Raw genomic sequence first — 23,406 nt, 5'->3', positions numbered from 1 at the left:
GTGGCGGGCAGCTTCCTTGCGGAGGCTCCCGCCCTCCTCCACTTCCGCTTCTCTTTCTCGTCCTGCCTCTTCCTCTCGTTCCGTGTGGGAAAGGTTGGAGGTGGTCCTCCGGGGGGTAATAAAGGGCAGTAAAAAGGCCATAATCTGGCTATATCGCCAGGGGCGCCGCTGAGAGGCAGCTGACCCACTGACCCGCCTAGCCTGCTCCTCTCTCCTGTGGCGCACATAGCTGTCCCTTACATCTTGCCACTTCTTTTTTGCATCCTCCTCTGAAAATCATACATAAAGTTTTAGTGCTCAAACTCTACAATGGGCCTCATTGTTGACCAATCACTCACAAAGAAAAAACAATGAGTGGTGAATGAGGCCCATTGATCTTATAACTACATAAAAAAATGGAACATAAAACAGGTCCAATATTCATCAATCACATTTTAACTTAAACAGAGCCTGGACACTGCTGATAGCCAGACACAACTTCGTGGTGAATGTGCACTTTCCTTAATTTCCTGTGTCATAAAGTATTTGTCTGTCTGTCTGTCTATCTATCTATCTCCATTGATTATGTTGCAGTGTTAAAAAATTGTTGTGCACGAGTTGAACTTCGCACATTGCAATACCAAACATTGCACATAGCCATTACACCTAGCCACCTAGCATCGTCGTAGGTCTATATAGAACATTGATTAGCATGATAGCTAGCACCGTTTGTGTGTCTGTTTGTTAGCAAGATAACTCAAAAGCATACCATTTTCTCTCTCTCTCACACACACACACACACGGACACACGGACACACACAAACACATACACACACACACGGACACATAATAATCGGTACGAGATCCTGTGCAGAAACGATGCTACGGATAGCAACAGACATCGAAATATAGACATTTCTGCTATGTAACCAACCTGTCAACATCATGTGCAACCTTTCGCCAGGCAGCAGCTTTCCTGTTGATGTCTCTATAGCCCTCTGAAGAGAGGTCATAGAGAGTTGGACACTCCGATACCGACAGAATCAGCCTTTCTACTCTCTCCGCCATTTTGTTTATTTTTATTTTTCCCCCAAAATACGTTTTCCGACGCTTTCCACTGTTTCATACGACGTCCACTGGGGGCGCATTGCGTATTACGGAACTGATTTCAAGTGCCAGTGTGAAGGAGATTTAAATATATTATATCTTTGTGTTTTGATGACGTTGGTCACATGTCTTTCACAGGTCATTAGCGATCTCTTACCTGGGTATGGGCGCATGAGGTTCACCTTCTGTGGGAACGCCCCGTCAGCAACGAAAAGGTGTGGCACCAGGACATTGGTCCCAGGCAGAGGAGCGGAGGGCGGAAGAGGGAGTCCTCCTTCAATCAGTTGCGATCCAAACCTGGTCCTCCCAAACACCCCGGCATCGCTCTCCCTCCCGAAGGGTCCAATGTCCACAACGGTGAACCGATAGTGCGCATCACAGGCAGCCATCAAGATAAAGCCAAAATAACCTTTGTAGTTAAAAAAAACTGCTCCCCGAGTTTGCAGGCGCAGGTTTGACTCTGAGGGGTTTCCCATCGATCGCACCCAAACAGTTGGGGTAGTCCCACTCTGTCCAGAAATCGCTACTGATTGCCTGCCATTCTGCGCCTTGGGGATACTTTATCTCATTTTGCAACACAGCCCACAGCGCCTGATACACCTCCTTCTTGATGTTGCAAACTGTTGCATTGCCCAGTTTGTAGCTGGCTGCCAGGGCTTGTTGGCTGATCCCTGCAGAAAGAAAGCGGAGGGTGACCGCCAGACGTTCAGCATCACTGACAGGAGATCTGTGGGAAGCGGCATGGTGGATTTTCGGGGCTACTAGGAGTAGCAATTGATCGAAAGTGGCAGACATCCTAAAATACTGGAAGTGGCGTTCATCCTCCAGCTCTCGCATTGGCAAAACTAAAGAAAAAAACTTGTTATTTACATGACGATCAATATTCAATGGCCTGACATGCCATCGCCGACTATTGGAGTTTTTGCGCCTTTTTTGTCTTTTCCTTATTAAGGACAGCAATATCACCAATTGTTGTAATGGATAATGGATGAATGACATTCCCACAGAAGTGCAACACTTACAACAAGCCACACAAGCAGCTTTAGTTCATGCAAAATATATTTTGCTCATGGGCTGACATTAGGACTTTGCCTGTCATTTAAAGTAAGGTGTGTACAAAGGTACAGATGCAAACGATTTCAATTGTTGCCAGTAAGTTACTGTGATAATGTTTTACAGTAGCGGTACCGTATTTACGTACCATTTACAGTATTTTATGTATTGACTGAATTTCTTTTAGTTTTACAGTAACTTACAGTATTGTATGTATTCACTGTAAAATGAAAAACAATTAAATACTGTGATTTTAGTTGCATTTACAGTAACTTACTGGCCAATTGTTGCCAGTAAGTTACTGTGAAAATGTTTTACAGTAAAAGTACTGCATTTCCATTTACAGTATTTTTACAGTGTTCACTGTAAAATGAAAACCAATTACACACTGTGATTTTAGTGATAAAATGTACAGTATTGGTTGTTTCACTGTAGAAGATATATCAGTTAAATACTGTGAATTCAATTGTATTTACATTAGCATTAACAATTAAGTATTGTTATTTATTGAAAAATGTATGACTGAAGATTGCCATTTTTTTTTTGCATTTTACATTACAAGTACAATGGACCTATATCAAAACTGCGCAAATATCAACGCCTTTAAAGAGTAATGGGTGAATGACGATATTAAAATATTTTTTTGTTCGCATTTTACATTACAATGAACCTATATCAAAACCGTGCAAATAACAATTATTTGCCTCCTTTTAAAAGGTAATTGGTAACACAATGGCAATATTGAAATAAACATTTTATATATTTGATATTTCCATCAAAATGTTCAAACGTATGACTAAAGTTTGCTTCTTTTTTTTTTTTTGCATTTTACATTATTACATTAAGTACAATGAACCTATATCAAAATCATGCACATAACGATGCTTACTTGCCAACTTTTGAAGAGTAATGGATAACACAATGGCAATAAAATATTTGATATTTCCATTAACATATAAGATAGAAACTTATTAGAAATCTTATTCCCCTGCCACTTGACATCAGAAAGACATATAGAGTGTTTAATCAGATTTACATGCAGAGTATAGGCATAATAATATGTACATTTCAGCATCTTTATTTTCAGCATATTTATTGTATGTATTTATTCATTTATTTAACTTTTTACTAAACACCAAAATGAAGGAAAGTAAGAAAGAAGTGTACAGTATCTGGGCATATATTGTTCTGCAGGAGAAGGTCTCTCAAGTTGTCCTGGGTTTGTTGACTGTACTGTAGGTTGCACTGTCATTCTCAGTTCTGAAAAGAGTCAACGTCATAGCAGTCACTGTTACACCATTAATGTTTTGGAATAAATGTGACCCTGCAGGGCGAAACCAGTCGCTTTGGTAAAAATTACAAAATTAGGTTATTTTTACATTAACGGCAATAAACCAAGCTTTCCAACGATATGTATATCGAGGGTATTACAAAAACTACAGCTAAGATAACCGCATCCAAAGTTAGCATGGTTCTCCCGTCACAATATGCCAGAAGAGGAGAAAATCACTTTTTTAAAGTTTTTAACGCGAATGACTGCTAATGTGTTGAATCTTCACGGAATTTAACAATCAAAAATGTGTTTTTCTGTGTCCTTTGTTCGTGATATGAAACTGCAGAATTGTCGAATTATGCGAAAACGTGATATTCAACATTTTAACCCGAAAGGTTGTTTATCGTGGATTTTCTCAAAATAGCATTGTGTGCAAAGCGCCTGATTTCGCCTTGCCAGGTCACAAATGTGTTACTGGTCAGTAAGACAAGCAATATGCATGTTTTAAGCATGGAAATGTTATCTTTGCCATTTCTAAACCAGCATGGTATACCACACAACTTTTGCTCAAACAACGACCCTGGAACGACTAGGAGGAGTTATCATTTGATCATAAATATTTCCGTCATTTAATGCATTGTCTTATGTTATTGACATCAGGCTCTCTTTAAGAAGTCCTACACGTTTACTGCTAGAGCAGTGGTTCCCAACCTGGGGTCTGGGGCCCCCCTTATGATTGCAGGGGGTCCTGCAGGTTTGTCTGTTTGTTTGTTTGTTTGTCTCTCTGTTTCTTAGCAAGATAACTCAAAAAGTAATCGATGAATTTTCAGCGAATGTCAGGCATGACCCAAGGAAGTCAGGGTTACATGTCGGCAGTCCGACATCCTGCCAGTCCGACATCCCTTTCGTCCGACATGCCGCTATTCAGACATGGTGTTATTCCGACATGCTGCCAATCCGACACATTTTAGTACCCCCCATTCCGACAGTTTACAAATCCTATTTTTTTCCACGTCAATTTAACGGACAAGCCCGACGGACGCAAAGTGCGTCAAAAAACACACCCATTCTTCTCTGTTACATTGCTCCGCGATTATTAGTCACAGCGAGATGAGACCTATAAGCCTATTGCATGAAAGAGCTCAGAACCGGGGCTTTCCAACGAGACTTGACACTTGTCTGTACGATCAAGTATGAAAATAAAAATAAAATCATGAATTTAAATGAAAGTATATCATATTTGGGTCATTCCGTGTCAAATCACCCAATTTCAGCTACATTTGGAAAGTGACCCTCACCAAAAAAATCTGAAATAAATCACAGGTGTTTGTAGACTAAACCTATGCATAAATCTTAAATAGTATGTCTGGATCACTAATGGTTTAAAAACTACAGCCCTTTGAAGCTTCAAGTCATTTTAAGCATTGTGGTGAACAATCCTTTTTGGTCAACTTGCAACGTTATTGGTTCTTTTGGTATTTCACACACATCAGTGAAACTATGTGAATGGAAGCACATTTTCCTGTTGAATTAAGAAATCTAATCAGATGAAACGTGTCTTGTGTAACTTCCCCTCTGCAAAGCTCTGAAATTGGCTATAAATTCATTATGTGAAAAGACATCATCACTTTTGAAGGCTTCTCATTTGAAAGGTATGTGCCACAAATTTCATCAGGTTTTTTTCCCACTCATATATGGACTATAAGGTCATTTCCATGCATCAACTTTGGTTGTAATCGTTGTCATATTGTCAGAGCATTTTGTTTTAATTGGGCTTGATTTTCAAAAAGCCCATTTTCGTCCTATAATTTCACCATGTGGACAGTTAACAGGATTTTTTTTTAATTTTACCATATCACATTCTGTATGTGAGGATCATCTGTCCAAAATTTGGGTTTGTTGCTGAGTTTCTTTATTGGAGATATGATTTTTGGAAAATATTATCTATAAATCCACTGAACTTGCATTGGATCTGCAGTACCACTTTGCACCACATGGGGTGCTCTTTTAATACAATGGAAGTCAATGGAAGAGTAAGAGATTCACTTGTTTGCTGCACATATCCAATCTAAACACACATTTTATGGTTCATAGTTGAATTTCTCCAAGTAATGATTGCAACATGAACAACATACTACTCATAAATAAATCTTATTTAGAGAAAATAAGCGGATCAAGCAAATTATACACACATAAGACTGACTGGTCATCATACATGCAGCAAGAGGATTTAGCATAATTGCCATCTTTGGTAGTTCCCACTGATATAGATAAAGAATGATGGGGCGGCAACAATAGGATAGCATATCCAGTGTTAGTTAGATCAGTGGGAATGAGCCTGGAGGACCTTCCTCCAGAGTTGAGGAGAGAGGTTGAGAAGGGGCCTATATGCTTGGTATGCAGTCCTCTGTGAGAGACAAAGAGCATCAAGGTGGATCAGTGGTTTGTCTCCATGTTATCTGGGAAAGAAGTGGGAAAATGAATGTCATGAAGGAACATTAAAAAAAGGGGGGGGGGGGGTTCTAAAATTCAGTGCATTGCCGGATGCAGAAAAAAGTATTGTTTCAGTTGAGATCAGGTATTTTAAAAAGATACTTGATGAGTTATCTCCTTTTCATGAATGCGTCTTGGATCCAGGCAATAGCGTTTTGAGCCCTCATACCTTTTGATGAATACTTTTATGTGATGGAAACATGCATGGTCATCTTCATCAAGTGAAATACCTGACAATGCACTGAATTCTTGAAACCCCTTTTTTCTTGAATATGTTCATGACTTTCATTTTCAAACTTCTATGGTGGTGTAGAAAACTGTTACAAAGATGGCAAGCTAAATCCTCTTGCTGCATGTATGATCAGTCAGTCTTATGTGTGTATATTTTGCTTGATCAGTTTATTTAGCTAAATAAGATTTATTTATGAGTAGTATGTTGTTCATGTTGCAATCATTACTTGGAGAAATTCAACTATGAACCATAAAATGTGTGTTTAGATTGGATATGTGCAGCAAACAAGTGAATCTCTTACTCTTCCATTGACTTCCATTGTATTAAAAGAGCACCCCATGTGGTGCAAAGTGGTACTGCAGATCCAATGCAAGTTCAGTGGATTTATAGAGAATATTTTCCAAAAATCATATCTCCAATAAAGAAACTCAGCAACAAGCCCAAATTTTGGACAGATGATCCTCACATACAGAATGTGATATGGTAAAATTAAAAAAAATCCTGTTAACTGTCCGCATGGTGAAATGATAGGACGAAAATGGTCTTTTTGAAAATCAAGCCCAAATAAAACAAAATGCTCTGACAATATGACAACGATTACAACCAAAGTTGATGCATGGAAATGACCTTATAGTCCATTTATGAGTGGGAAAAAAACCTGATGAAATTTGTGGCACATACCTTTCGAATGAGAAGCCTTCAAAAGTGATGATGTCTTTTCACATAATGAATTTATAGCCAATTTCAGAGCTTTGCAGAGGGGAAATTACACAAGACACGTCTCATCTGATCAGATTTCTTAATTCAACAGGAAAATGTGCTTCCATTCACATAGTTTCACTGATGTGTGTGAAATAGGCTACCAAAAGAACCAATAACGTTGCAAGTTGACCAAAAAGGATTGTTCACCACAATGCTTAAAATGACTTGAAGCTTCAAAGGGCTGTAGATTTTAAACCATTAGTGATCCAGGTATACTATTTCAGATTTGTGCATAGGTCTAGTCTACAAACACCTGTGATTTATTTCAGATTTTTTCGGAGAGGGTCACTTTCCGGCACTGGGTGATTTGACACGGAATGACCCATTTACAGTCTATATTGCTCTGCGTTCACCCACGCACGCAGCCACTGCTCTCGCTTGAATTACTCCGGGACCTGGCATCGCACAGACATAACACGCATATCAAATGAAAGAGGAGAAACAGAGCTTTCCATTGATACCAAACACATCGATACTTTTGTTTTATAGAAGCAGACGAAGTGACAAATAAATAAGAATCATATAGCTTCGGCTACCGCCACTTTCGTTTGATTTACTCATGAAACCGTGGTTAAAAAGATACGGCTTGCATGTCAGATAAAAGAGGAGAGCTAGAGCTATCCACAGATACCAAATACAACCTTCTAGGCCATAAAACAGACGAAGTGACAGCAAAATAATAACTTAATTTAGCTCCACTTAGTCCGCGAATAATGAGACAGAGAAGAAAACTTGCTTTCACTTCCCCGAGTCGTGCGCAACAGACACGTAACCATATCAAGAAGTCTTCACAATGACATTTTAAATGTGAATCTTTATTATTTTACGCAATTGGATATAGTTATGACATTAATAGCCTATTAATGACCTCATGTCGGAATGGCACGTTGTTTGAAAAAAAAGTTAAATACCGCCACTGCGACCATGAAAAAAAAAATGTCGGAGTGGTGGGACTTTCTCCCATAAAGAGACATGCCTCCACTACGACAACTGGACGTCAATGTCGGAGTGCTGGTATGTCGGAATGAACGGCGGTAGCCGGAAGAAACGATTACATTTTGGGAGTGATACTGTAAAGATTGCCACAAATCACCTTTTTTTTACATGGTTGCATAAATGTTGTTAAAATGAAAATGTATGTCCTTTTGCCTTGACTTTTCATATGACAGCGCCATGTATGTAAATTTTGTGTCAGCTGACAGTGGGACGCGCGTTTTGGGCACGAATGAATGGGTTTGCCCTTATAGTCCGTGAGCCAGAGGGGTTGGTCGTTACCGAAAAAGTGGCAAAGGCTACCATACCTTTTCTGAAAGCCTGGAATCTCAGCTTTTCAAAGATGTATGATGGCCATCTGACAAGAGTAGCTGTTTTGAGTTATGACACATAATGTAAACTAAGGTTGAAGAAATAATGTGTATAAATCAAGCAGAACACTGAAATATTTTATTTTGTTATGTTTGGTATCATTTTAAAGGGGAGACTCTGAGCTTTCATTTAAATCCTTTTGTGAACATTTCGGATAAGTACAGCCAACCCTGGAGCTCTTCAAACCTTTAATCACACACATTTTCCTACCATTTCCCTGCCATCTTTTGTCTTTTAATCCTGTGGCACCTGGGAGCATCAGAGAAACAAAATCCAAACACTGAAATACTGGCATGACCCTAAGGATTCAGAAAATGTATCATTAACCCATATTATCTGATTTGGAGGGGATGATTTTCCATCTTATATCAGACATGGCGTTTTTTCAAAGACATAAACAGTAGTGTACTATTACCCTTAGGCTAATTTGTTGATATGTCGAGTTGAAAGTCTGAGGTAAATATATTTGAAATAATAATTGATACAGATAATTTTGAAAAAGTTGTTATACAGTGCAACACACTGACATGAGGAGTGACACAGTCCCTCTTGCATGAGCAGGACAGAAACTCAAGTACTGCTTGTGGACCAATGGAGACATTGAACCAGTCTATGGAGAGCTGCAAGTCACCATCTTGGTCCAGTCTAGACCACCCATGCTCAACTGGGGAAGGAACTTCAGTTTTGTTCTCGAGGCATCTTCTCCAGATAGCACCTTGATAGTTAGCTCTGAGACCGTGCTTCTTGAGAGAATCTGAGCATGGAGTTAACTGCCAGGATTCTACTCATTTCATTGATGTTGGTGATTCTGGACTTGGAGCTGTACATTTGACATGTGAACTCCTTTAAGGCTGCATACAACTCAGGTGTCATTGCCCAGTCTGCCCCAATCTTCTGAAAGGTCTCACAGAAGTTTTCATTCTTCTGAAAAAGTTTTAGGTCTGACACTTTACCATGGCCTGCAAATGACCTTACAGTGTCGCAGCCTGTGTATGTGTGTATTTTCTTGCCTGAGAACAAGGCATTCATTTTTTAATGTAAATTCCAAGACAGTGCGGACCTGATATAAATGATATGTGGTGGATATGTATTAAGGACCTTTTGAACTATCTAAAAATGCTGAGAATGCTGAATAACAACTTTTTCCAAAATTATCTGTATCAATATTATTATTTCAAATATATCTACCTCAGACTTTCAACTCGACATATCAACAAATTAGCCTAAGGGTAATAGTACACTACTGCTTATGTCTTTGAAAAAACGCCATCTCTGATACAAGACTGTAAATCACCCCCTCCAAATCAGATAATATGGGTAAATGATACATTTCCTGAACCCTTAGGGTCATGCCAGTATTTCAGTGTTTGGATTTTGTTTCTCTGATGCTCACAGGTGCCACAGGATTAAAAGACAAAAAATGGCAGGGAAATGGTAGGGAAATGTGTGTGATTAAAGGTTTGAAGAGCTCCAGGGTTGGCTGTACTTATCCAAAATGTTCACAAAAGGATTTAAATGAAAGCTCAGAGTCTCCCCTTTAAAATGATACCAAACATAACAAAATAAAATATTCCAGTGTTCTGCTTTATTTATACACATTATTTCTTCAACGTTAGTTTACATTATGTGTCATAACTCAAAACAGCTACTCTTGTCAGATGGCCATCATACATCATTGAAAAGCTGAGATTCCAGGCTTTCAGAAAAGGTATGGTAGCCTTTGCCACCTTTTCGGTAACGGTTTCCATAATTTGAGGCCCTGGCTCACGGTCTATTAGTTTAAATGGAGGCGCGGTGAGTGCGCGGAGACTTTTTGTTACCTGAATTGAGCCGGCTGGTAAGAAAGTTACGCGGTTAGAAGATTCCTGTGAGCTGCATTGCCGTGACCCTTTTCCTTGTGGATTATTCGTCATTGGATTACAGCAAGATCTGGATACCTTTCCCTTCTGACATTCGCGCATGTTGAGATTGCGTTTCACATCCGTGTTGGAGCGACTACTCAACGGACTGTAAGATAAGCATCGTTTTCATTCTTTGGAGATCTCGTTTACGTTTTGGAACAGTCGGAATCTAATGCTTATTGTTTGGACTTATGGACATTGTACTTTGGGGGGTGTGGGTTTATGTTTCACGAAGCTTTGTGTCTTCAATTAAGTGTCGGGCCTGCAGCTCAGCACGTTAGTTGCGTGTTAGGTGCCACGAAGTCATTGATTGTTTGTGACACAATACAGCGCATATTCATGTAATTGTTTTGTGTTTTTCATGTATTTGATTATTGCACGATTGGCGTAGTTGATAAACAAGCCTATTGCCGTTTATCTAAGCCAACAGAGGCCCTCTATTATATGTGCTTTCTTATCCGCCCGAAACCTTCTTTATATGCGTCGTGGCAGTGAGCTCTCTTAATTATTATAAGGGGCAAATTGTTACAATACGTAACAACCAAGAACAATACAGGCAGAGGTCTACGCTCTCTGAGTGCTTTTCTAGTTTAACCTGTTTCATTTTCAGAAAGGTTTGGGTGTTGTCAAAGTCCTTCTCAATCAGATATGCTGTGATGAGCAGAAATGGTTACCTGGAAGTAGCGCTTGCTCTGAAGGGCTTAATTGAAGTATATTCCACCTGGTCATCTGGCCTAGAAGCATGGGCGGAGTTGGAGTATAAGAACGAAATGTTGCTATACAGAACGTCCTGTTGAACGTGGGATTCCTCAGTCTGTCCTGGATCAACGGTTACAGTGTAGACATTGCTGCTTACTGGACTGGCCTCGTCCTGGTTAAGACAAGTAATGGAAGACATGATTTAAAGGCGGACTGAGCTCTTTATTACACTCTAAATCACTGGCGTGGCTCTGCCTGACTGTGTACTTCCGCTCAATTTCATTTCTCTTCATACTCCGTCTGGTATGGCTTGATCCAGCTTTGTTTACTCCGGCAAGTGCATCTCCGCCCCAATCAGTGAACAGATGTCGTTCCCAAGAGCGATTACACTTAAGTTTCAAGCCTATCGTTGTGTCCCCTGTGGTTATCATACGTCATTACCAAACATTAGTGATTGAACTCCAACGAATTCAAACTTCAGACAAGCGTTTACAAAAAAGGAAATAAACGTTTGCCAATGGATCTAGGCCAGACTCTGCAAAGAAGAGAGTCTGGTCTCCAGGCTACTAAATCACTGCTTCTCTGAAAGATACATTGTCATGGGGAAAAATCCCCTTCATGCCCTTAACACTACATCTTCCTCATTTTAGGAATTGAGATCTACAGTATGTGGCCCAGCTCCATCTCCTCACTTGAGCCAATGTTGGTCTTCATTTACACTACTTCCTTAGGTGAGATAATTTGCTCCCACAGAAGTGCAACGCTTACAACAAGCCACACAAGCAGCTTCAGTTCATGCAAAAGATATTTTGCTCATGGGCTGACATTAGGACTGCCTGTCATTTAAAGTACGATGTGTGCAAAGGTATGCAAACGATTTCAAGTTGAAGAGCTACCAAGAGCCGGAGAGAATTTCATGAATGCACCTGTGTAAGTCTGTATCAAGTATTAAGTTTGAGCTTTGACTTCACAGTCAGTCGTTTGCACAACTTGTCTGACCTGCATGGCAGCATTTGGGGTCCTGACATCTACCACCATGGCAGTTTTCTTCTTCCTGTTTTGAAGATACACATTTAAATAACTATAATTGTTAAGCAGGTATGATTTTTATTTATTTATTTATTTAGAGAAAACAGGTACCTCAGCCACACAAGTCCTAATACCAGCAGTAAAGCCAGAACGATCAATATAAGGGTTCCAGATGCTATGCTCATGGCGATACGTGGTTGCCCTGAGGAAGATGGATACAGTCAGTATGCAGCAATTATGTGTCCATCATTTATCTTAAACATAGCCAAAACAAACTAGAGAAAGTAATTCCAGGGAATTACAAGTGCATGAAAATGCAAACATTTCTGCTCAGGACGCACAGGAAACAGTTGAACAGGATCTGTAGTCTTATTAGAGCCAGATTGTATGCTTAAAGGTATACTATGCAACGTTTTTCAGTTAATCAATTCGTTCCATACTGTTATATATGATTAAATGAGTCATTACCGGTCGAACGGTGTTTTTTTTGGCCGCTCTAGTGGTCTGTAGCGGTAAAACCACACTTGCAACTTCAGGAGACACCGGGCACGCACCCATGCTCTACTCCAGGAAGTGTCATGTAAAGTCTCATGAAAAGGCACGGCAGACTGACCGATTGAGGAGTTGTGTCAAATATACACGCTAAAGCTGTAGAGGAAGCTCTGAAGAGAAATATGCAAGCATAAAACGAGCGAAAATGAAAAGTGAAAGCGAAACCGGCGATGAAATCGCCAATCCTGCATAGTATACCTTTAAGGCCAGTTCAAACACAAGATTTGCAACGAGACGAGCTGCAACATTCTAAAAACCAGCAACTTTCTGTTCTAAAACTGGGGCGTTCAGACCACTGCAACGACATTAAAACGACAACAATGTTACCATAACAACAGTCTAGGCATGAGGACAAGTTAGACGTTTTTAGCCAACATCATAATAACTCCGCGCAAAAGTGTTCTAAAACTCTGCAACTAAGATTTGACATGTTGAATGAGTAGCGACGGCTTGAAACTGCTTGCAACTGCTTGCAGTGAAGTTTCTATGTTAAATGGTATATCTATATCTATCTATATATCTGATTGGCTCCCTGCAATCTGATTGGATCCCAGAATCCTTCAATCTTATTGGTTCCCAGAATCCTGTTATCTGATTGGCTGTTGGAATCCTGCAATCTGATTGGCTGTTGGAATCCTGCAATCTGATTGGCTCCCAGAATCCTGCAATCTGATTGGCCCCCAGAATCCTGCAATCTGATTGGCTGTTGGAATCCTGCAATCTGATTGGCCCCCAGAATCCTGCAATATGATTGGCTCCCAGAATCCTGCAATATGATTGGCTCCCTGAATCCTGCAATCTGATTGGCTGTTGGAATCCTGCGATCTGATTGGCTGTTGGAATCCTGCAATCTGATTGGCCCCCAGAATCCTGCAATATGATTGGCTCCCAGAATCCTGCAATATGATTGGCTCCCAGAATCCTGCAATCTGATTGGCTGTTGGAATCCTGCAATCTGATTGGCCCCCAGAATCCTGCATTCTGATTGGCTGTTGGAATCCTACAATCTGATTGGCTCCCAGAATCCTGCAATGAACTGGTTATGTGTGCTAAATTATAGCTCAGAACTCAGGTTTCAGTCTTTCGGTAGCGACGGCTTGAAACTGCTTGCAACTGCTTGCAGTGAAGTTTCTATGTTAAATGGTATATCTATATCTATCTATATATCTGATTGGCTCCCTGCAATCTGATTGGATCCCAGAATCCTTCAATCTTATTGGTTCCCAGAATCCTGTTATCTGATTGGCTGTTGGAATCCTGCAATCTGATTGGCTGTTGGAATCCTGCAATCTGATTGGCTCCCAGAATCCTGCAATCTGATTGGCCCCCAGAATCCTGCAATATGATTGGCTCCCAGAATCCTGCAATATGATTGGCTCCCTGAATCCTGCAATCTGATTGGCTGTTGGAATCCTGCGATCTGATTGGCTGTTGGAATCCTGCAATCTGATTGGCCCCCAGAATCCTGCAATATGATTGGCTCCCAGAATCCTGCAATATGATTGGCTCCCAGAATCCTGCAATCTGATTGGCTGTTGGAATCCTGCAATCTGATTGGCCCCCAGAATCCTGCATTCTGATTGGCTGTTGGAATCCTACAATCTGATTGGCTCCCAGAATCCTGCAATGAACTGGTTATGTGTGCTAAATTATAGCTCAGAACTCAGGTTTCAGTCTTTCGGAATTAACCCTCATAAAAGACCCTGTTGTGTCAAATGGGCTTTGGTTAGCCTCAGACTCACTCACTATGAGGCTGTGCAGCTAATGCTAGTCATAGCTATGCTAGTTAGCCAAGGACTAGCCTACCATGCCTGTGAAGTAGCTGGTTGTTGGTATCCAACATGGCGGCGCAATGTTAAGTCTATGGAGAAATGTTTAATAGCTTACAATTCATAGTTCAAAAAGTATAAAAGTTCCAAAGTTGAAAAATACATAGCTGAAGTCACATAAGTAATATCTACGCGACACAGTTTGAATGAAGTTTCTACGTTAAACGGTTGAGGCTGAATTAGACGCACAAATTTGTTAGAAGAAAAATAAGAAGAAGATATCGGATAACAGTAGAGTGCACTCTAATAACCCAGTGAAAACAGAGGACCGACATCCTCTGAGAGGGTGGAGGGAGATGGATTCCTTATTATTCTGGATGACACCCTGTAATGCTGCCAAGTAGCAACAACAATGGCAAATCTGCGCTTAAGAACCACACCTAATTGCATTTAAAAAATTTATGATACTGACCGTCTGTAAGAATATGAATTCCAGCGGACATATGAGAGCCTAGTTCGTTCTGTGCCTCACAGTAGTATAGTCCAGTGTTATCAGATGTCACATTGAAGCTGATGGTCTCCCCTGTGCCCCTAAGAAGAGATTCAGCTCCACTCTTCATGTACCAGGTGTAGTTGCGCACTGGTGGGTCGGCATCACTGCTGCAGTTCAGAGTCACTGTGCTCCCAACCACGATTTCGCCAGAATGACTGATGGACACTGAGGTATTCTTTGGCATGTCTGTGAAGATGGTGGTTACACAGCGGTCTATAGTTTTACATTCATAAGGCATAAATGAAATGTACATAACAGTATATCGTATGTGTATTCACAATGTGAAAAAATGAATGTGCATAAAGACTCCAAATAATGTAAACAAAAAATGCTGTCCACTACATACTATACATGCGCATAATTATGTTAAATTGTGTACTGTATATGTTTTATACTGCATATGATGAGAGGGTGATTACTTGCAGGATCAACTTACATAGGACACTATTGCATCAACTTACATAAAACACTGAGGAACTTGTCAGATGAGGGAAGACCATCATGTCCTCTTACAGCACAGGAGTAGCTGCCTGCATCCTCACTGCTGACTGGGTTTAGATGCAGCTTGTTGTCTCTGGTTGTGTGTTTAAGGGTCACAACAGGTTGCCCACTCTTGTACCAGATGAAGGAGGAGTTGTCACTCACACTACATGTAGTATTACAGGTGAGTGTGACTTCCTCTCCTTCTGTTGCCGGATCAGGATGTACCAACAGCTGCAGAGCTAGAAGATTATATTGTGCATGTATTGACCCATATGAAAAAGAAATAGAAAAAACGTATACTGCCAGCAATGTGTTTTATATACAAAACTTATATGATTTACTCTTAAAAGTGGCCCCTTTCTCGTTTTCCTCATACAATGTCATACACAGATTTACTAATCTTATAATGGTTTCACTGATAAAACTCTATCAGGATTCAGATAAAACATGGTAAAATTGTGTATGATTTGTCTATTTCTTTTCCATATGGGTTGGAAGTTTGTCCCATATAAGACCATTATAAGATCTTTGTAAGACTTTGTAAACTGTAAGGGCTATATATGACATGTATGAGGAAAACGAGAAAGGGGCCACTTTCAAGAGTAAATCATACAAGTTTTGTTTATAAAACACATTGCTGGCAGTATAAGTTTTTTCTATTTCTTTTTCATATGGGGGTACAGGGTGAAAGTGTATGAGCAATACATTACATTACATTAAGCAGACATTTTTTTTGTCCAAAGGGACTGACATAAGTCAACTTTATTACAAGGGATCACAATGTCCCCGGAGCAACTTGGGGTTAAGTGCATTGCTCAAGCCCAGCTCCCAACCACTACACCACCACCACAGTAAACAATCCTCTGTGATGAGCGTTAAGAGGTTACCTGTAACAGATATGTAGACTCCAGGTAATCCTGAATGATTCCCTCCCTGGTCTGTTATGTACCCGAAGCCATATTCTCCAGAGTGACTCATTCTGATGTCTTTCAGTCTTGCGGTGCAATTCCTCTCCGTGTTTCCAAGATACTCCATGTGAGCTGCGTACTTACTGTCCAAACTTAGGTCTTGGGGTCGTTGATTAGATTTGTGATGGTTAAACCAGAATGTTTTCTTGATCCTGTGATCTCTTGGGTATTTGTACGTGCAGGAAATGTCCACCGATGACCCCATTAAGACACAGATGCCCTGAGACGTGTATGCCACACCCCAACACTGTGTATCTGGAGCACCTGTAATTGTGTTAAAAAAATGAAAATATCTGAACACCTATTAATGTTTTCAAAACAATATTCGCACCATTTTTTTTTTTTTACCTTGTAAAATGTATCTCAATAAATAGTGATGAAATAATTCACAACTATATTCAAATGTAGTGTATGCTACCCCTAACCGCATGAGCCTACAGTACTTTTTCTCCCCAGAAGAGTGTGCTCTTGAGGAAATGTGTTAGTTTCCCTATTCATGCAGCAAGCTATTAGCCTGGATAGCACCAGACTTTGGCCCTTTCCGAAACGGATCCCTACTCACTTTGACTCGGTTAGCGAGTGAACTTCCTTTTCAAGTCCACTCGTGGGTGCGGAGAACACTCGCATTTGAAGGGTTAGGGGGTTAAAACAGCGCTACATTTCGGATGCGCTTGAAGGGAGAAGGAAGTTGACGTCATGTTCGTTTTCATAGAAATTATGAAGCCAATATATATTAAATCGCCAATTAAGATGTTCTGGACACCCCTGTGTATTAGGATATACATCCCTCTTCTCTCCTTTTATTACTATGAGTGAAGAGTTGCATTTTATGCTTTATTTAACATCAAATTATAAAAGTGCTGTAAATGCGACCTGCACATGTGTTTAAATATGACAGCCTACTTCTGTACGATGTTGCACATTTTACTGAGTATCAACTAAACATGAGTTGTTACAATGTAGCTTAAAACACGCTTTTGTCTGTAAATGCTGTCACACGGACCAAAAAACAACTGGCAGGGAGATACGCGAGCTGCACGAACACTTGAAAACGGTTGCACCTGCGTTTCAAGACAGCATCGATGCTGACTTGCTCCTGGAGGCGTGGTAGCCCCTCTCCCTAGGCACTTCACTCGTCTCAAAATTCGTTTCGGATGATACTTAATGTGGCGGACCCTCGCGTGAACGCGCAAACGAAGTGGAAGTGTGTAGGACTAGGGTTTAGGGATCCGTTTCGGAAAGGGCCCTTGTCTCAAAATGAGGTTAATTTGCCTCCCAATTTCAAGGGGCGGCACCAAATTTTTTGGGGGAGAAAAGTTTGAATGTCATCATGTTATGCCTGCCTCAAAGGTTGTAATTGTTGCCTGGGATTTAGGAACATTGGAAATGGGAGCGATACAAAGCTTAATGCTAATCGGTGAAGTGTCCCTTTAATATACACTATTTTAACATCAGAGAAGACAGTACAATTCAGTACTCAATTCGTCCATTCTATGTTCTCTTTAAATGGAGCACACCGAGGGACAGACTGTTGCGCTTTGAAATTGTACACACCCTGTAAAACTATGGGGGATACAAATGCTGATGTACTCACACACTGCAGGGGAGCGTTGCTTTTCATAACGACTGATGGCACAGGAGTAACTTCCTTCTTCAGAGTGTTTAGTTGCGTCCAGTAGTATGGAGGCAGAGGTTTTGTCTCGTAGACGCTGTCCATTCTTATACCAAATATAATGAAGATCTGAGCCCAGACTGCAGAGGGCGCTGCAGTTCAATTTGATTTGACCTAGATGCCCCACATCAGGATCCTCCCTCACCGCCAAATCTGGTAGAAGTGGGGGAAAAAACAACAACAAAAACATTGTGGTTCATGGATGTATGACTCTTTAGCCAGCCCAGGATTTCCGGTGGAGAATCAGCCGAGTCCCTCTGTGTTGGTCGTCGGCTACCTCACAAAATCGAAGACGCTGTTACAACGCAGCTGTCGCTCCACCAGAAATATATGAGCTGAATAGCCTTCCATGCATAATAGGCCAGTTAATCTAGCGTTTGACAAATTGCAATAGTAATCATTCCAAGTTTTTTTTTCCAAGTGATCCCTAGGTATATCTAATTAACATATTAGAAATCTACCAATTTATATTTAGTAGAACATACTTTTTTTCAAGGTCAAAGGTAGCAATTTCCAATGCATTTTGCCATTGGGATTTACTACAGATGAAATGGGTAACATTTTAAACTATATCAAATTGAAACTTTCACAGTTGTTTACTCACATTAAGGCAAATATTTTTTGTATTGCAAGTTTTCTGAAATGTGATGTTTAGATATGCAAAAGAGACCAGTTTTACTTAAATATGCGGTAATTGTCAATGATATGGTATGATCAAGGAAGTATCTCAATGCATGCCAAGTCACTTGATATGTTGTCTAAGGTCATGTGACTTGGCATGCATTGAGATACTTCCATCATACCATATCATTGACAATCATTTGTTCTAATGTACATTGCATTGAAACACATTGATTTTGACTTGACTTGATTTCCTAATTTTTGAGGTGATATGAAGTGATATCGAATATTCCCTTTGTATAGGCTTTTGGTACCCAATATGTAAGCAAAATGCAGCAATTATTTTGAAGCTGACGTTAGCCTACCTATCATTCAGATTTTGTTTTCTAGAAAATGCAAATTACCGCATATTTCAGTAAAACTAGTCTCATTTGCATATCTAAACATCACATTCCAGAACACTTGCAATACAACAACTCGTTGCCCTAATGTGAGTAAACAACTGTGAAAGTTTCAATTTGATATCTATAGTTTAAAAGTTTACCCATTTCACATGCAGTAAATCCCAATGGCAAAAAAAGTATGTTCCACTAAATATAAATCAGTAGATTTTTAATATGTGATGCAGGAGGATTTAAGGATCAATAAAAAGTATGAACCATTACTATTGCTAGTTTAATTTTTGACCCTTTTTTAGCTAGATTGACTGGCCTATAAAATAGATAGATATATAGATAGATACCCACTGAGCAAAAACTGGTCCAAAATATGTCCAGAAGACGTGGTCGCCGAACTCCAGAAGACGTCTTCCGAGTAGCCAGAATGAAAGTTTTTAAGACGTATTTCCTGGACGTTGAATAGATGTGTTGTTCTGAGTGTGATATAAGCGTCGCTTGAAGACGTCTGAAAGACTTAATTAGACATCCAGAAGGCGTCCTCAGAGTAGCCAGAATGGCAGAACATCTATTTGCAACTAATTTTGGCTGTCTATAGACATCCCGAAAGGGGTCAGGCTGGACTATTGTCCCAATGTCATTTATTAACTGATTCTGGCTGTCAAATAGACATCCTGATTATGACCTCGCAGAACGATTATTTGCAACTAATGTTGGTTGTCTATAGACGTCCTGAACCGGGTCAGGCTGGACTATTGTCCCAGTGTCATTTATCAACTCATTTTGACTGTAAAATAGACGTCCAGATCACAGCCTGGACAGACCACTGTTTTTTGGACGTCCATAGACGTTGCTTGCTCAGTGGGTAGATAGATAGATAGATAGATAGATAGATAGATAGATAGATACTTCATTGATCCCCAAGGAGAAATTCAAGAACAAGAATTTAAGCATAAGCCGAGTTGAGATGTATATGTGTAAACGCATTAACCATTTGTATTACAGTAATAATGTGACACACAATGACTGATGAATGCACACCAGATCAAGCCGTTACCTGTAACAAACACCTCAACACCAGATCTGCCTGTTATCCAGCTCCTGTGCAGCGTTGTGTAATACCGAAAGTGATACACACCAGAGTGATCATTTGACAGTGTGTCTATTTTCAGACTGCAGTCATAACCAGGAGGGTTATGTTGTCTGGCTCTCCCACTCCTCTCTTTGTACCACTCTCCTCTGACATATCCACCAACCCAAGAGTAGTAATATGTGCAGGGCAGGACTACTGGTGTCCCTTTAAGACCACAGACTCTAGTGGTGGAGTACGTCACACTTCCTCCACCCTGCACAGCTGAAACACATTGACATTGTGGTGTAGAAAATGTAAGAAGTGAAGATCAACATAATATTGCTAATCAACATCTAGAGAAACCTCTTTTAATCCTGAGTGTTTGAGTGGCTTAATTGTTAGGCATCTTTGGTCTCCTAAAGGGGAGTACACACATAAAGATTTTATAAATCTCAACCGATTTTTTTTTTTATCTGTGAGAGAACCCACACATGAAGATAAAAAAAAATTGTGCTCGGCTGCCCTCGGAACACCCCACACAGGATTTCCTGTCGCAATTATAGAACATGTTTAATATTTACGATGATTGGCGCCAAATGTTTTCCGAGGCAATTGTCGGGAGAATTTTGACTCTTAACACACCACACACAAGAGAATCTCATGAAATAATCTTAAGAGCTTAAGATAAGAAGAAGTTTTCGGTCATTGGTCGGAAGAGGGGAAATTGGGGCAAAATCAGCTTGATTATCTTAATGTGTGTACCCCCCTTAAGATGACTTTAAACATGCCCTTCAATACAGTTGTACAAATGTAGTTTGAGCATGTAATTTAATCATTAGAACATGTTCACCCTACCTGGTGACCACAGGCCGAAAAAGAACACACACAGGTATATTTCTCTGTAAAACATGTTTGATGGTCCCTGCAATAAAAGAAAAATAAATAAATAAACATATTTGGTTTGTTCTTTGTGTTCGTTGTCTGACAATTGCCTGCATTCACAACGAATCGTATAGGCTTAAAGTAGCTGGCAGATTTAAGAGATTTATCTATAGGCTTATATACAGCATAGGCCTACTTAAATGTTACATTTCATTATTAATCAATTCAATTACTTCCTGGCAATGTGTCATATGGCTTACGTATGTATTCTGTATAATAGCATAGATGTACAATATTTGAAACTTAGATAATGGCTTAAACTATGCTATGCTAATATGCTATTGTTGCACATTCATATTCTGATCTTCCTTACACTACAAAACAGCTTGCCAAATAAAATCTACAAAAAGTGTTATAATCGTATCAAGATCAAAAAAGAGGTATGAAGAGGTTTACCTTTACCGTCTCGTAAAATCATTTGACTTAATTTAGGAAGAGTTTGACTTTTAAGAAGTCTCATCCTAAAAACAAGCAAATGTGTCTGCTAGTTCAAATTTGTCCTAAAAATAAGCTACCAGTGCTTTGAGTAAATTTGTCTTGAGAAGACTCCTTAGGAATCTTCTTAAATTAAGCCAAAATGACAATTTGAGAGAGTAAGGTAAGGTAAGTCTCTTAATGCTAAAAAACGATACCACATAGATGTTCAACTAATAACACTTGGATAGGTTTTATTTTTGCAATGCAAACATGCACTGGTTAATGCCAGTAAGGGCCCAAAAGGAGATGTACACTTGTTGTCATCCACAAATAGACCCTATAGGTTGTTGTTAGTTTTAGTCAAAGTGTTGAAGTCAGAATGAATTTGAGTCTTCTCTCCCCCAGGTCGACTATTCTGAGAACTGTATGACTTTGGACTAAGAACAGATTGTCAGATAAAGATTTGATCAGAATTTACATGGGCTTCTTCAAGTTGCAGAGGCAAGCACTCACACACACACACACACACACACACACACACGCACAAGAAGTCACCAGAAAAATACACTAAAACGCTTAAAACGCCACTTGTTACAGTTCACAGAACATTTAGAGATAAATACCAACTTACCTTGTGAGGGAGAGGCATTCGTCAAACTCTGACATGCAGTCACTTTCTGTGACCATGAAATATCAAACACTTCCCTTTGCACTGCGGTTTGTCAGAGTAAAGTGCAGGAAGGCCTATGGCTGATAAGCAATAACTCCCCTGCATATGAGCACACACTCACACTTCCTCTGACAAGCTTTGATACCCTCCCTGCTCATTTCACTGGGGTCATGCGCGGTGGGCTGTGATATATGCCCTCGGTCATCTCCATTTTCTGCAGAAGTCAGGTGCGCATGTGATGTGTGGAAACGTCCACTTTTGACCCTGGTGCATGACCCCCCCGTGACCTCTACGGCAGCTGCTGAGCCCAGAGGGACACAGACACCACCGGAGGGACATGTCTTGGGGGGGAGAAGTGAAAGTGGAAAGAGAGTGAGTGATGAGAGACAGTGGAGTAGTCTATGTGAAACGCAGGACTACGCCGTATAGGCCTATACCCACTTAAAGGAATACGCCACCCAAAAATGAAATTAAGCTAGTCTCGGTCACCCCCAGAGTTAGAACAGTGAAAAAAACCCGGTTAAAATCCGTCCGGGCATTCTCCTGCTTTGGGAGCAGCGATGTTAGCTTTAGCTTAGAACAGTTGCTGTAGATGAAGGGTGTCAGTGAGCACGTCCTCCAAAAAAGTGACCGAGACGTCTACATTTTTTTCTAAATATATCTTGGGAGCCGTGTGTTCACAACGAGTACAAATCATAATGCAAAATCGAACGAGACTATTACCTGGGCAGATCTTTACTTGGAACTATTTTCAGCCTCATCGCCGACGAAGCACCGCTAGCTAGGCGCAAAGTTCTCACGTAGCACCACTTGTGAAGTTCCAGTCGAATCTAGTTGGGAGTTTACAAAACTGCTACGTGAGAACTTTGCGCCTAGCTAGCGGTGCTTCGTCGGCGATGAGGCTGAAAATAGTTCCAAGTAAAGATCTGCCCAGGTAATAGTCTCGTTCGATTTTGCATTATGATTTGTACTCGTTTTTAACACACGGCTCCCAAGATATATTTAGAAAAAAATGTAGACGTCTCGTCACTTTTTTGGAGGACGTGCTCACTGACACCCTTCATCTACAGCAACTGTTCTAAGCTAAAGCTAACATCGCTGCTCCCAAAGCAGGAGAATGCCCGGACGGATTTTAACCGGTTTTTTTTCACTGTCCTAACTCTGTGGGTGACCGAGACTAGCTTAATTTCATTTTTGGGTGGCGTATTCCTTTAAAAAGCATCACCATCTCAGTATTCCCACTTAAAATAAGCAAGGTCACATATAAACATTTGGAGTTCATCACAGTATATCCACTACCACAGCTAACTAGACCACATCCACTATCTACACTTATCACTTGTTTAGTAAACAACTAATGACTAATGAACACTCTCCATGGTGTTGTTCTATTTCTATT

General features: G+C 40.3%; 1 protein-coding gene across 1 annotated transcript; it reads right to left on the bottom strand.

The window, feature by feature from the left end:
* Positions 1-3,205: 3,205 nt before the first annotated feature.
* Positions 3,206-22,003, bottom strand: LOC134078265 (sialoadhesin-like). Its single transcript, XM_062534065.1, has 10 exons — positions 21,969-22,003; positions 19,964-20,145; positions 17,813-18,043; positions 16,138-16,482; positions 15,229-15,489; positions 14,687-14,953; positions 12,005-12,095; positions 11,864-11,918; positions 10,840-11,036; positions 3,206-3,399 (listed from the first exon to the last, which is right to left on the bottom strand). Exons 1-10 carry the CDS (start codon positions 22,001-22,003, stop codon positions 3,345-3,347), a joined length of 1,719 nt encoding a protein of 572 aa, XP_062390049.1. The 3' UTR covers positions 3,206-3,344.
* Positions 22,004-23,406: the final 1,403 nt, after the last annotated feature.

Source organism: Sardina pilchardus, chromosome 1 (genome assembly GCF_963854185.1).
Source record: "Sardina pilchardus chromosome 1, fSarPil1.1, whole genome shotgun sequence".
In the NCBI taxonomy this organism is placed as follows: Eukaryota; Metazoa; Chordata; class Actinopteri; order Clupeiformes; family Clupeidae; genus Sardina; species Sardina pilchardus.
This window is presented reverse-complemented; position numbering and strand designations above follow the sequence as displayed.